Below are 14,427 nucleotides of genomic sequence, written 5' to 3' on the forward strand. Positions count from 1 at the left end.
GCAGTACTGGGGACAGTTCTTTTTTCATTATTTTTCTCCTTAATGAAGCAAGAATGGTTTTTGCATTTGTAAAGGATGAGTCTTAAAAATAAAATCAGTCTCCAGCCTGAGGCCAAGCATGGACAACGTCAGCCAGAGAGGAGAATTTTTACAGGAGAGGAAATGGGCTTTGTCATAAAAGCTTCAGTGCTATCCTGGATACCTTCACGGCTGCTGCTGTGGGCACTGCAGGGGTCAAGGGGGAACTACAAATAAAACAACACTGGAAAGTTGACTTGCCTTGAGCAAATGGAGTGGGGGGACAAGAGAAGATGGATGGGGAAGGTGGAGAAGAGTCTGGTTTGCAACTCCTCCATCCTCTCAGTGTTTCCCCACCTACTGCAGACATTTATGGAGATGGGTGGCTACATGTGCTCTTCCTGTGGCCTTTGGAATCTGGGGGACTTGTATCTGTGGGATGTAACCAGTTTAGTTACAGGATTATTTCTCTCTTCTTTCGTTTTCTGGCATTACTGTTCTGCCAGCTCTGTTGCTACCAGCTGATGTTGATCTTTCAAGCCAGCTGTTCCCACAGCATGTTGTGTCAAGTGAGCGTTGGCATCCCTTGACTGTCCTTGCAGGCCACCAAGGGCACCTTGTCCTCAGACTTTGAATTCCTGCTGTTGTAGTTCCCCGTGTCTAATTCTCCTCCTCCTCCTGCACCACAGTTGGGCAGACAAAAGCTTTTGCTAAGCTTCCTTTTCAACCCAGGTAGCACTAAGTCTTTGCAGTTCATTCCCACTGATAGGTTGGGGTTTTTTTCTGCTGCAGTGACTGGAAGAGCTGGGAAGTTGCAGAAATATTTTGTCTGGAGAGATGCCCCTTTGTCACTGAGATCCATGGGACCTGAGGCCATGGGCAGAAGCTGGATGGAGGCTGCTGGGACCTTCTGGTTCAAAATGCAGTGTTAGACAAGTTGCAAAAAGAAGCAGAACTTCAGCCTGAACTGTCTGTTTGGAGCATAAAAGCCTGGGACTCCTGATGTTTAGGAAGTTCACGGGGAAGCCACAGCTAGGTGCAGTTTGTGGTTGCTCCATGCCTCAGTTTCCCCATGCTGGAGATGAGCTGCTGGGCTCTCCCAGTGTCAGTGAAGGACTCTGTTAATTTTTACATCTGGGTAAATGTTTGCCATGCCAGTGGATCTGGAGGAGGAGGTCTGCATGGCTGGTGTTCACTTGGGATGTGAAGAAGCCTCATTAGCTCTCAAATGAGGGGAGGAGATAACAGGCAGGGATGTTAAGATGCCTTTGTTAAGAGACTCAGGGGTCATATGAGCTGCCCCAAATCCTGAGCCTCTCCCTTCTCCAAGAAGTTTTGGGATATTGTGATTTGCTGACTGATGGCTGACCCAAAAGCCTTATTGCAGTCAGAATAATGGCACAACACTGGAAAGACATCAGGCTGCTGTGTATGTCTCAAGCCAAGTGGGAAGGGAATTGTCCATCTGCATTTACACACCCCACCCGAGCAGAGCAGACAATTGCTTTTTGAGGGATTCCAAATCTTGCATGTTAATGTGTGCACAAATGCATGCAAATCCTGTATTAGGGAGTACAGCAGAGGCATCGCATGGCCCTGCACGGCCGTGGCATTCCTGCTTCTTGCTTTGTCTGGAGACAGAGCTGCTCCCTGATACAGCCCATTTATTTCCATCCCAGAAGAAACAAGTGAGAAGCAGAGATAAGCAGCGCTGGTGGGTGATAAGGGCTGTTTACCGAGTTCCTTCTTTGTCCGAGAGGAATTTTAACATTTCTGCTACAATTTTAAACTCTGCCTTCATTCCTGCTGTTGCCGGGAGGGGTTGAACTTTTGGGCTGCCCTTCCTCGGAATATCTGCGGATCCCAGCCTGGGCAGGTTATGCCTTGATGCTGTTTGCTGCATTAGATTCTGCATGCCCACCAAACTGGAAGAGCCCTTTGCCCAGGAGCTTTTCCTGCAGGCCAGGGGTGTGCTGCCCTGAGCATCCTAGGGAGTCCCATCCTGCCTGTGCCACCCCAGAGCCTAACACACAAGGGCTGTTCCTTGCTCCTTCGCTTCTTTGCTGGACTCACTATTAGCAAGGACCACCTTTGCCTTTGCGCCAGGCTGCCCTCCATCTCTCTTCTCTGACATTTTAGCTCTGCTTGTGCTTTCTCCATTTGGAGTCTGCTGGTTTTTCACAGCAGGGAGACCTCATCTCTCTTCAGAAAGCTGGGGTCACGCTCGCAGCTCTCTCCAGAGCCTCTCGCACAGCACTAGTGTTCTCAGCATGGTTTTGCTTATTGTTGGTGCCATTGCTGAGATGAAAGGGCTATGGGAGGCTCCAGGGACGGCAGAGGCTGTGCTTTGCAGCTTTGTTGTGCAGAGGATGTAACACGAGGGACTGCCTCATCCCAGAGAACCTCGCAGGTCAATTGGTTTTGTGTCAAGATGTAGGTAGGTGGACCGAGGCTGGGAGTGTGCTTCTGCATCCCAAGCAAGAGGGACTTGGAAGCCACGTCCTCTGCTCAGTATGTTGGGTTCTGTTTGCTTCAGATTCCCCTTGTGTGCCTATTTTCATCTATAAAGAGAAAAGGGCTGGCTTGGGGTGATGGATCTGTTTGCACCTTCCTCCTGCACCAGTGCATGGGTAGGGATGTGACCAGGGATGGGCTTAAAGTCTCCTCTGAGGAGAGGACTTGCCCACTGTGTCTGGAGCAGCACATAAAAGCAGCCAATGCAAAATAAAACACATCCATCTTGTAACTTCGCTGGCCTTGAGGAGAAGAAAATTTTCAGTCTGTTTTTGAGCCGTTGCTGCTTTGTGCCATGTGAAGTCAATTCAAGGCAGGCTCCTTTCCAGCTAAATCTGACACCAGGAAATGTTCTTTTTCTCCCCATTTGCTTCCCGCCGTCCTGGCCCCGCTACAGGACAGCTCTGTGCGCAGCTCCGTGCCGAGCAGCGCTGCCGATGCTCCCCAGCCCGTGCCTCCCGCAGCAGCCTGGCTCCTGCTCGCCTTCCCTCCCTGTCCACAAGCTGCAGATGCTTAAAAGCTCTTTTATTTACCCTCCGTGCCCAAAGCCCTCATGCTGTCAGCCCTCCTCGCTTCGTTGTTTCCTCCCCAGTGCTGGTGATATCTCTGAGTCACCAGGGCAGGTTCTTCCCTGAGACAAGCTTGCAGACCTGGGATGAGAGCAAGATGGAAAGGCTCGTGAATGAAGATGGGATTTCCAGACAGTGATTGGTGTTAATTTATTCTTGCTTAAATAAAACAGCTGCCTGCACTCTTCTCAAGTTGCGCAGGGCTGCACAGGCAGCAGAGGTTGTTGTTGCTGAGGTTTTGGTGGTGGTGAGTCTTGGCCAGAGCCAAGCTAAAGGGTTTCCCTTTGGAAGAGGTGCCACCCCAGCTGGGCTGCAGCGCCCTGTCTGTGGTGAGGTGTGTGACACAGCGATGTGCTGAGAATCTCCAGGCTGTGCTGCGCTTCCCTTGGTAGTGACTAAGAGCTGCTGCTGGCAGGAGCAGCCAGGCAGGCTGCCAGCCATGGCCCTGCTCCTCTCCAACACCCACCAGCCCTCCGCCGTGGCAGTGGCACCCACATTGTCACCGTGGTCACTGCGGTGACACGGGTGAGTGCTGACACGTGCATTGTCTCTCTTCATGCTGCTCTGCTCTGAGTGCAGCAGGGGAAAACTGTTTTTTCAATTTCATCTCACATTTGAAATGTACATTTTGATATTAAATTTTTACTACGGGGAATTATCTTTAATTATAGTGAGCTGGAAGATGATAAAATAAAGTTGAGTAAGTGAGACCTATGTGAAGAAGTCATGGAAACCTGATCACAGAAGTGGAAAGACACTCGTAGGACAGTGGGTATTGTTCCCATGAAACAACATATCCTAATGTAAAGAAAATTGTAATTAAAGCTGTTAATCATCTGCTTTTAATGAGAGGAAAGGATCTGAATATCCCAGAGGCAAGATCTTGAATTTTGCATGGATTGCCCAGGGAGGTGGCAGAAACCCCATGCCTGGAGACGGTCAAGTTTTAATGGTGCAAAGTTGTCCTGGCTTGGGGACATCACTACTGAGTAGACAAGTTACATGTGCTGTTTTCATCTTTTGCTTTTCCAGCCAGGGAGGCCACTCACTGGCAGTACTTGCTTGCCTGGGATGGGGCAGGAGAGAGGGTGGGGTAAACCAGCTTCCTGATGTAGTCCTCAAGCTCCTGGCTGGTGTGGTGTGAGCTTGGGGGGTTTGGGGAAGGGTGGGAGTGACCTCAGGGGTCTAACTGATCACACATTTCACCTATTCACTCTTTGACACTGTTATGACAAGTCCTGATTTATCTCAAGATGAGACCTCTGATGCTCTCCTGCCATCTCCCATCTCCTGAAGGGGATGTGTCTAGAGTGGAAAGGAGGAAGTCTGTGGGATGGCTTTTTCCCCATCAGAATGCTCATGCTCCCAGTGGACTGTTGCATTTGTCCCCCTTTGCAGCTCATGATCGATATCCCAAAAGTCAAAATTTGGCTAAGTCCTAAACTCCCTCAGAATAACTATCTCTAGCACCAAATCTGGGGCTCTGTGAATTATTCTTAACATCTTGTTGCCTATTGAGCTGCTTTTAATCGTATCGTGAAATGAGATGAAAACAGCAACAACACCAGAGACTTTGCTGAGGCAGAGTGCCCCTTCCACGTCCTTCCACGGTAGCTGATTAATTAAAGTATTCACATGAAATGGTACCTCGATTATTTTTTAAGGAAACAGCCAGAGGCGATGCCGAGACTCCCCGACTGGACGCAAAGCAGACGCTGGGGTGTGTGGGGGTTGCTGTGTGGTTTAGATCTGATGAAAGGCAGGAAATGGGAAAATCTGGCAAATCTCCCTGGCTTGACTTAACGGAGCCTCTTGACTTTTGCTAGAGTGCATTTTTTGTGCTGTAATGGCCAAATGGAAATTTAGACTTGAAGCTGGATCCGAGCACTGCTATGCTTAGCTGGCTTGTACACAGCAGTGAAAGAGAAGGAAAGGTGTTTAAAAATTCCAGCCCCCAAATTTAACTATTGCTTCCCTCTGAATTTCTTCGCTTTACCTCAGAGCACAGAAACCTGCAATGGCAACTACAGGTTTTCCCCTGCTTTCTGTGTGGTACCTTATTATTTCTGAGATGTCTCCCTTTTGCTACCCAAGTGAAACCTTATCTCATTCCTCAGAAGTCAGTGGTGCTTCATTAGTGCAAATTAATTCAGAATCCTGTGTGGTTGCTTTAAAATAGATACCATTGACCCAGCCTGTGAAAGAGCATTCAGATTTCAGAAATAGAAGCCAATTTATCAGCATTCCCTTTAACCTCTTTTTCTTTGTTGGGGGATGTTTTCAACCAGGTTTGTCCTTTGCTGTTACCGTGGTGAAGGGGTGTGATGATTAGAGGGATGGAACACCTGTCCTGTGAGGAAAGGCTGAGACAATTGGGATTGTTCAGCCTGAGAAGAGAAGGCTCTGGTGTGACCTTATCAGCCTTTCAGTACCTGAAGGAGCCTACAAGATTGCTGGAGAGGGATGTTTTACGAGGGCATGTAGTGACAGGACAAGGGGGAATGGCTTTAAACTGAAATGGAGTAGGTTTAGGTTGGATATTAGGAAGGAATTCTTTACTGTGAGGGGGGTAAGGCCCTGGCACAGGTTGCCCAGAGAACTTGGAGATGCCTCATCCCTTGAAGTGTTCAAGGCCAGGTTGGATGGAGCTCTGAGCAACCTGGACTAGTGGAAGGTGTCCCTCCCCATGGCAGGGGATGTTGGAACTGAATGATCTTTAAGGTCCCTTTCAACCCAAACCATTTTATGATTCTGTTCTGTCCTTGCAGCTCTGCAGAAAAAGGCTCAGATTCAAGCCTGTGAAAAAAATCTGTCACAGACCACCAGCTGCAGGACCAGCCCCTTTAAAGAAGTGTTAAGAATAAGTTATATTTGCAGTGAATTAAGCTAATGGCTGTTGAATTGCAACCTGTGGGTTGTTCTTTCAGTTCCTGTGCTTTCCTCCCCGTGCTGCTGAGCTGCGGCGTGTGCTACCGAGCTGGGTGGTTGAGATTCCATTGCAGTGTGACTGGGTTTTGTAGCCTCCCTTAATTTAATTTAGCTTTATATGTTCAGACTATAATCAATTTTTATGCTACTTTAATAAGCAAATTTATGCTATCAGCATGCTAAAGGGACTTGTCATTCACAGATTCCCAGTCAATCCACCATCTCCCATTTTAGTGAAGCGCTCAGTTGTTCTAAATTGGGTAATGACTCTGCAATTCTGGCTGGCATGTCAACCCCCACCAGGCAGGTGCATGGCCTGTTCCTGTGCTGTCCTCTGGAAATACTCTTTGGGGTGCAGTAAAGGGACATGCAGTTGCATATCCCCAAACATTGGGCAGTCTGACTCAGATAGATTGCCAAGTGTCGTTACAGCAAATACAGACTTTTATTTCCTCCTCATAAGGGAGACAAATCCTGTGTTAGAAAGTGCCTGAGCATAAGAATGGGTTGAGTATAGTGACTGCAGGCCAGCAGGAATCACTTTCTTATTTAAAGCACTGCTCACCGGGGCATCTCTTTTTCTCTGTCCTCTCCTTGCAGGAAGATTTGCCTTCACTGTAAGTGCTCCCAGGAAGAGCACATCGTAACAGTTATGCCTCTGGAGATGGAGAAGACAGTCACGAAGCTCATGTTTGACTTCCAGAGGAATTCAACTTCTGACGACGACTCGGGCTGTGCCTTGGAGGAGTATGCCTGGGTCCCCCCCGGCCTGAAGCCTGAGCAGGTAATGATGACAGAAAAGAATTGGTTTTTGCACATTCTTTGGAAATAGTTTCCTTGATTTTTCTTCTAGGGGTGCAAGCACTTGTTGCATGTGGCTGTTTCCGGGTGCACTGGAGGGACTTGCAGAGACAGGTCTGCTCTGAATCCACAAACGGAGCAAAACAGACACGTGATCCTTGCAGGACCTGTGGTTTTCTGCGTCTGTGGATGTAATTGGTAATTGAGAGGGGGGAAACAAAATACGTCCAGGATGGGATTTGTTGTGGTTGTGCAAGGGAAAAGATACAGACGTATCTAATGTTTCACTGGGAAAAAAGCAATGGGATTCCAGCGTTTCCCAGGGACTCAGTGCTTGTGTTCTGCCCTCTTGGACTGCTCCTCTCTGTGGTAAGTCCAGGGCAGACAGTCAAAGCCGGTAGATTACCCTGAAAAATGGGCCAAAAGCTTTGTGGTTTGGGTTTTTCAAGCATGATGTTTATGCCTTACTGGAAGGAGTAGCTTAAATGAAGCTCAAGTCTCTTGGTGCAGGATTGAATGGGATGGATTAGACCTCAGTGTGCTGTCTGTGCAGAGCGTGCATTGATTCTGCTCCTTGCAGTTTACATGATTCCTTTGATTTTTATGCTGGTCTTTTATATGTTCAACTCAGAACTTAATTTGCAGTGGAGATTGCAAAATGAGCTTAGCCTTGGTAATTGCAGTATGATATTATATGATATGGCAATCATTTTAAACTGTGTAAGGAGGCTGGGAGAGGGTGGAAAGCTTTCATTCTTACTGCTAGAGTTGCTGTCCTTAAATACCGTGTATTCCTGAGCTTTTATTCAGACCAGCTTAGGCATTTCCTGAAATATTTTGGCACCACCCGTAGGCTGTAAATATTATCTGTCTGATTAGAGAAAATCCAGTTGTTTGGTGGCTTGGTTTTTGGGGGTTTTTTGTGGCTTGTCTTTATAAGCCTTGCTCACTTGAAACTCCACAGCACCGTGTGTTTCATTTGGTGCCATCCAACCGTGCAAATCAGGCAGCAGCCTTGTTTTCTGTCACCTTCCTTATGTCAGAGGCTCCCTTTTTGCCTCCCAGGAGGTACAAGACGTGGTGTGTGGAGAAATGCAGATGGTCCTGAAGTAGCTTTGCTGGTCCTTCATGACCCAGTTGGGTTTGGGGGTCCCGTTGGGAGGCCATACCTGAGCTGGTGCCACCTGCTCTCATCGCTGTTCTCTGCCCAGGCGTGTCGGCAGCTTCTGGAGCCCAAGCTGGCCCATGTTCCTGGAGCTTTGGGTGGAAATACAGGTATTTAGTGACAAGTGGCACCTGACCAGGTAGACATGGTCTCTGATGAGTGCATCATGGCACGGACAGCGATTGAAACTCACTTTCAGCATGGTGGTGAGATATTCCAGGAGACCTGTGTGCTTTTCCAATCCCTCAGGTGCTCTTTAAGAAATAGTGTGGCATCAGGGAGTTGGGATGCTCAGGAGGAAATAGAAGTCCATTAGCACTATCAGTAGCTACTGACATCCCATACATTACCCAGGTTAATGTATTTTTAGGTTCTTCCAGCATCTATTTCTTGCAGAGGTCATAGTGCTCAAACACTCGTTTTTTTCATTACACTCCTCAGTCTGCATCGCTGGGCCTTTCAGCAAATTTGCCACTTCAGACCTGTCTCTAATCACCATGGAGATGAAGAGCAGCCGAAAGCAGAGCCAGAGACAGGCACTGAAATCTGTCCAGCAGAGCTCATGTGCCAGCCCTTTCATGGCTTTTCACATGTTCGATGGGCCCCTAAGGTGACAAAGGCAGGGTGTGACTTCCCTGGGTGGTGCAAGCCCACACTGCAGGGCTGGGGTTTGTCCCTGGGTGAAGAGCAGCACCCTGAATTTCATGGAATTACAGAATGGTTGTCCCATGGCTGGGAATGCCCCACCGTGCAGGAGGGGCCAGTTACCTCCCATGGGGGTAGGAGATGCCTCTGCAGCAACTCACTGGGGCTGTGTAAGTCTGCAGACAGATGTGTGGCTTTCTGGTCAATGAGTCAGGTGTGTGCATGTGATGTGGAGCCTCTGGGAGGCTGGGCTGAAAATACAAATTTGCCGGCAGGGAATTTTTCTCTGCCTTCTGCTGTTTCGCTGTTGTATTTTTTTTACTTAAAGCAGATGAAATGAAACAACTTCTTCTGCAATATTCTACTTTATTAAAATCTCTATGCAGCATATGAATTGGGGAGGTAAGTGTTCCCCTGAAAGACTAACGCAATTTTCTTATTATACTTGGACCACAGCCTTCCTACCTCGCTATTCTTGGGAGACAGCGCTCATGTCTCACTCAACACAGCAATTTACAGGATTTCAGTGGGGAGGAGTTGGCCTGCAAACATGACATCGCTTTTTGGCAATGTTCGCAGGTCATTTCAGTATTTGGAGAGTCCCCTCAATCCAAGTCTTAAATTATTGTCATCTAGAGGGGAATTGACTCAAAGCTATAAGGTCTCACTGTATTCCTGGACACTAACTCAGGCATCAGCTAGTCTGGGATACTTGTCACTCGAGAAAATTGTGTGGGTTACTCAGTGCCCACTACTGAAGACAAAAAAAGCATTGGTCCAGTGTTCACAGATGCTGAATCAAACATTGCAATGAGGAGTGGAGCTGGAAGTTATCCCTTATAATATGGCTCATCAGTGTGTAAGACTATAAAGGGCTTTACTCAAAAGCCATACATGTAATATATTTCTAAATATGTTTATAGCACAGGGATTAAGACAGTAATATAAACAAATGAGAGCACCCCTGCGTTAAGGTATGATAAAAATTTATCTGGAAAGACAACTAAAATGTATGACATCTCTGCTCAAGAAAGAGAGGTATAAACTGGAAGGACACTGGAAATTTTATTTTCATTGAGGAGCCTACATGAACTTGGTTTGTCCAACCTAGCAAATTGAAGGGTTATGATCCCTCCCTGTCCGTTAGAGGGGGAAGAGCAGTTATCCAAGCTCCATCTTTGGCCCAAGAATGTAGATATAAACTATCTCCAAATGCATTCAGGCAGGAAATTGGAAGAGGTTTGAAATCACCAGAGGTGTAAGGCTGAGTGACAGCCTGCCAACCTGGAGAGCAACTGGTAAAAACCTAGGACTGAGCTCCATAAATTACAATGTGATGAGGAAATAGGGTTTCTTGTTGTAGCAGTCAGCTACACAGGACAACCAGGAGGTTTCTGTGGGGTCTAATCCCACTTGGATTGGACCTTAATGAGAAATTGTCTTATGGCAGAAGAGAGACTTCTCTTCTGAAAGATGCAGGTGGGAATGGCAGAGGTGGCTGTACAGAATGCTGAGGACATGACCTTTCAGAAATGGTCTTTCTTTCTGCCTACAGTTCAATGGTTGGATAAAGATTTAAGTGTGAATGTCTTGACATGGGCAAACACCAACAGAAGGGTGTCCTCAGCAAAGCAAAATCCCAGACTGAGCCCGCCTGCAAAGTCAGTGGAAGGTATCTTTGGGAGCCAGTTTGTCTGCTGGGGCTGGCAGTATGACAGCTGATCCTCCTTGCACTGACAGAAGTTTGAGGGCAGATGCTTAAAAATAAGTCCTTTTGTGATGTGTTTTTCACATTTTTAGGCAAGGATTGTGTAAATACATGTGAATGTGCAGCTTGAATTCCTTGGGCCTGTGGTTTGGAGAAATCCAAAGAGGTTATAACATGCCAGCTTGAATTTCTGAATACAAGGGATATTTGAGGATTTCTGTCTTTATTGTGTCTCAGTAATAGGAGCAGCTGGTTATGGGCTGAAATTTCCAATTAAACAAAAGATGGGGCTCTACTTCATCTGCGGTGTGGCTTTTTGTACAGCTCTGGCATGCCAACATTTGAGAACCTTGCATATGCCATAAGAACTTAATTCTCTCTTGTTGTCAGCACAGTTGCTCTGGTTGAGTCCCTTAAAAAGTTACGAAAATCTCATCTGAGCTAAAATTAGCAGCGTGAAGGTTCAGGGAGCCATTTTTCTCTAAGGCAGCCGTTAGAGCTTGGACCTCAAGAGCTCTGCAGTAGTGTGAAACTTGTAGCTGTCACAGGGAATTAATTCAGGGGCTAACATACATGTTAATCCCTCTTCTGGATCTTTCACAAGACCTGTTGCAAGGGCTTGAGTTATAATACCTCCCAAGTTTCATCAGTTGCTGTTCAGGTCACAAAGTGAGGAAAGGAGAGCAGAGATGAACCTACACTGAACATGCATTTACACCTTATGTAAAGATTTTCACCATTCTGATGAGGTAGAAAGCACCTTATCTGGTCCAGGATTTCTGGGGGACATGTGTCTCACTTGTGCCTGTGCTGTGTGTCACGGTCATTGTACCCTCCAGTCCTTTCTGGAGCAGGGTGGATGGGAAGCTGAGGGTCCTGAGGAGAAGCTGTTTCTCATGCACCCTGCTCCCAGGAGCTGCAGCTGCCTCTCATTTTGCCCCCTTACACACCGTGCACGCTGGAGTGTTTTACCCAAAAGCTGCATTTCAGCACATTTTGAAAAGCTCTCCAGTTTCACTTGGAGGTAGCGGTAAGTCCATCACCTCCCCAGTGAACTCTCTCAGTATCTAAATAGCCCGGCAGTTAGCGGCTCTTATTTCAAGGCTGGAGCTGTCTAAATCCAGCCTCCAGGCATCGGACTGTGCCGAATGCTTCCCAGCTGCTGGATGGAGCAGCAGTCCCGCACACGGAATGCTTTTTCTCTTTTTCCGTGTGTGATGCCAGTGCTGCGTGATTTGGGGGCAGCTGGGGTGGGGTAGGAGCTCCTGGAGCGGTTCCCCCTGCCCTGGAACAGAGTGGATGGAGGAGTGTGAGCACATCCTATGCTGCAAAAAAAGCCTATGGCAAAACCACGTGTCTGGACTTTTGCTCTGTTTCTGTATCCTGGGGTGTTGTCCTGATCGTGGTGAGCCAATGGAAGCTGTTAAAATTACTTAATCCTTGAACAATCTTATTATCAGGGAGATAATGAGCTGCTTTTGGTGGGCCGTGGAAAACAAGCCACTCATCTGACATGGTTTGCTCGATTCTGAAATTTGAAGCAGCTGTGTGGTGGTCAGCAGAGGTGAGGGGCAGGGGAGGAGCAGGGAGTGGAAAACGAAGCTGAAAAACCCTGGACTGCCCAATAGAAACTTCTTTAGCTTTATTCCAGGGTGCAATTACAGCTTTTCCATGTTGCCGTGCTACCCCATGCCTTAGAGAAATCCAAGAGCGTGTTAAGTGGGATACCCAGGGGAATAATCAGCGATGATCAGTGCAGCAAATGGTTATTATCATTCCTGGTGCTCCAGGGGACCCCGAGCCCTGCACGGACCTCACAGCACAGACTGCTCTCGGTGCTGTTAAAAGCACTGATCTGGGCCCTTTCAATCCAAATTCAATTTCTGCTTCAAAAAAGGAAAATCATGTCACACGCTTTCACAAGTCTGAAACGTGTGGACGTAGGGCCTTCATTCAAATGTTCCTCTTTGATGCCAGCAGGAAGCAGCGCTTCCGCGGGATCTCTCCCAGCCCGAGAGCTGTGCAAAGGCTTGGCAGGGATGGATGTCGTTCTCGACTGGGGAGCAGCGGCGCTCAGACGCCTCGGCTGCCGTTAGCCGTGGGAGAGGAGCGTGCGGAAAGCCGCAGAGCGTGCCAGAACAAATAGCACTTAGAAAAATGATTTTTCCTTTGTTCCCTGCCTTTGTCCCTCTGACTTAGGAGCGGGTTTCCAAGAGCAAACCCAGCGTTGCGGGATGCCGGACTGCCCGGCGCCAGGGATTGCATCTGCCTCCCGCTGCTGTGTGCTGGGACTGGAGCGCTCACGGGTCTGGGGGTGATGCAGGTCTGCTCCTAGCTGGGGATTTGGGGTCTCAGGAGGCAGTCTGGATCCCTCCAGGGTGCGTGCCTGGCTGCATCCCCGTGCTTGGCAGATCCAGCCGGCAGTTCCCACTCGCCTCTTCATTTCGGAGCATCTGGCCTTGCTGTAAGGATTGTTTTGCTTCAAAAAATAAATAAGTGCTTTGTATCCTAATGGCCTTGGAAAAGGAGGACGTTCCAGACTGGGGCCAAAGCACACTGAACCCGTTTTCCAGGCTCACACGTGCTGTCATCTGTGGAGCTTGTGTGTGAGTCGACGTGTACGAGTGCTTGCAACGTTTCACAGACATACTGGGAAAGTTATTTGTGTGTGGTTTGTTTGGGATTTTTTTTCCCCTTGCTTTTCCAAGGGAGGCCAGCAGGAATGGGAGACACACAAAAGCATCAGGTTTGTTTCTCTGTCAATTTTAATTGCCAAGAGTAAAGGATCATTAAAGCCTGACGTGTGCTGTTCAGAAGCCGGCACTGGGGAGGAGCAGGCAAGCCACAGGAGCAGCCCTGCTCGCCCGGGCCAGCACAGGCTTGTCAGAGCCACTGGCTGCCTTCTTCCCGCAGCAGCCAAGTCCCGTGGGAGTTTGCACGCAGCAGTGAGCCAGGAGAAGGGGCCACGGCTGAGCACACACATAGCAGTGTGCAAACAGCTCCCTGTGATGCCACAGGACATCCCTGCTTGTCGTGGAATGGGCTGCCAGGGCTGTGGCGTGTTCCCAGGGGAAATGATGCTGTCCTGGGCATGGGGAGGACACTGGGAAGTGCTGCTGTGCCTGCATTTTGAACAGACTCCACTGTGGGATGATGTACTGCACTGTGCCTGAGCGGTGGCTGACTCACCAAGGTTCCCTTTCTGGGGACAGCCCCACGTTCAGGCACCCTCCTGCACACTAGCCAGCACGTCCTGCCCTGGCAGGGCTCTTTGCAGAAGCCTTGCAGATGGCTTTGCAGTTTGTTTGGTTTCATGAGAGCCAGGCGGGATTGCCCAGCTGGCTGTGGCGGAGCTGTGAGGGCTGAGCAAGTCGGCACCCGTGCCAGGACACCGCGTGCTCCTTTGTAGTCCATCCCAGCCGTACAGTCATCCCAAACAGCCCGGTTTGGTGGGTGCTGTAGGAAGGGGTGTTGTGCTCAGGGCGAGTACAACCAAATGCTACTACCCAACAGCAATTCGTGGCGTAAGAAACATGATATTTCCCCTCCACCTCCTTTAATTCATTGATCAAAGAGATCCTTCATCAATAGCTTGGATTTACAGGATGTTTGCAAACTTTCCCTTCTAGGAGGTGTAAGACTTCGCTCACAGATATGCTCATGTGGGTTTTGTCTTTGGTCACCCTGGGACCACCAGGACAAGCTGCAGTCCTGCCTTTATTTAGCAGGGCCAGGGTAGGTTTGTAAACTGTCAAAATTAAACTGGAAACATACCCCAAACGTAAGAAGACCACAGAACACAAAGGCATTTGTAAACTAATGTAATTACTTTCCTCAGTGCCTTTGAATAAAGTTGGCTCCAGTTTAAAGGGTTTTTCCTACCCTGTTTTTACATTATGTTCTTTCCTTTCTCCTGGTTTATTTCTTTTTTTAATTTCTACATCCCCTCACTTCCCCATCCCTTTTAGCATCAAGCAGCTGTTAATTTCCAAAATGTCTATCAGCTTTTGTTAGCAAAACTTGGTGTTTGGACGTTCTCTGTTTGAAGGTGAGAACAACACTCTGGGAAGATGGATCTC

At 48.3% G+C, this 14,427-nt stretch overlaps 1 protein-coding gene across 3 annotated transcripts in view; it reads left to right on the plus strand.

The window, feature by feature from the left end:
• The window catches only part of PRICKLE2 (prickle planar cell polarity protein 2), a 99,518-nt gene that overhangs the window by 61,912 nt on the left and 23,179 nt on the right, over positions 1 to 14,427 (plus strand). For all 3 annotated transcript variants that reach the window (XM_085072382.1, XM_085072384.1, XM_085072383.1), the window contains one exon: positions 6,630 to 6,813. In XM_085072382.1, the coding sequence (XP_084928508.1) occupies positions 6,630 to 6,813 (184 nt within the window). The remainder of the gene's footprint in view (positions 1 to 6,629; positions 6,814 to 14,427) is intronic.

This window comes from Lichenostomus cassidix, chromosome 12 (assembly GCF_008360975.1).
Source record: "Lichenostomus cassidix isolate B80296 chromosome 12, HeHo_3.0, whole genome shotgun sequence".
In the NCBI taxonomy this organism is placed as follows: domain Eukaryota; kingdom Metazoa; phylum Chordata; class Aves; order Passeriformes; family Meliphagidae; genus Lichenostomus; species Lichenostomus cassidix.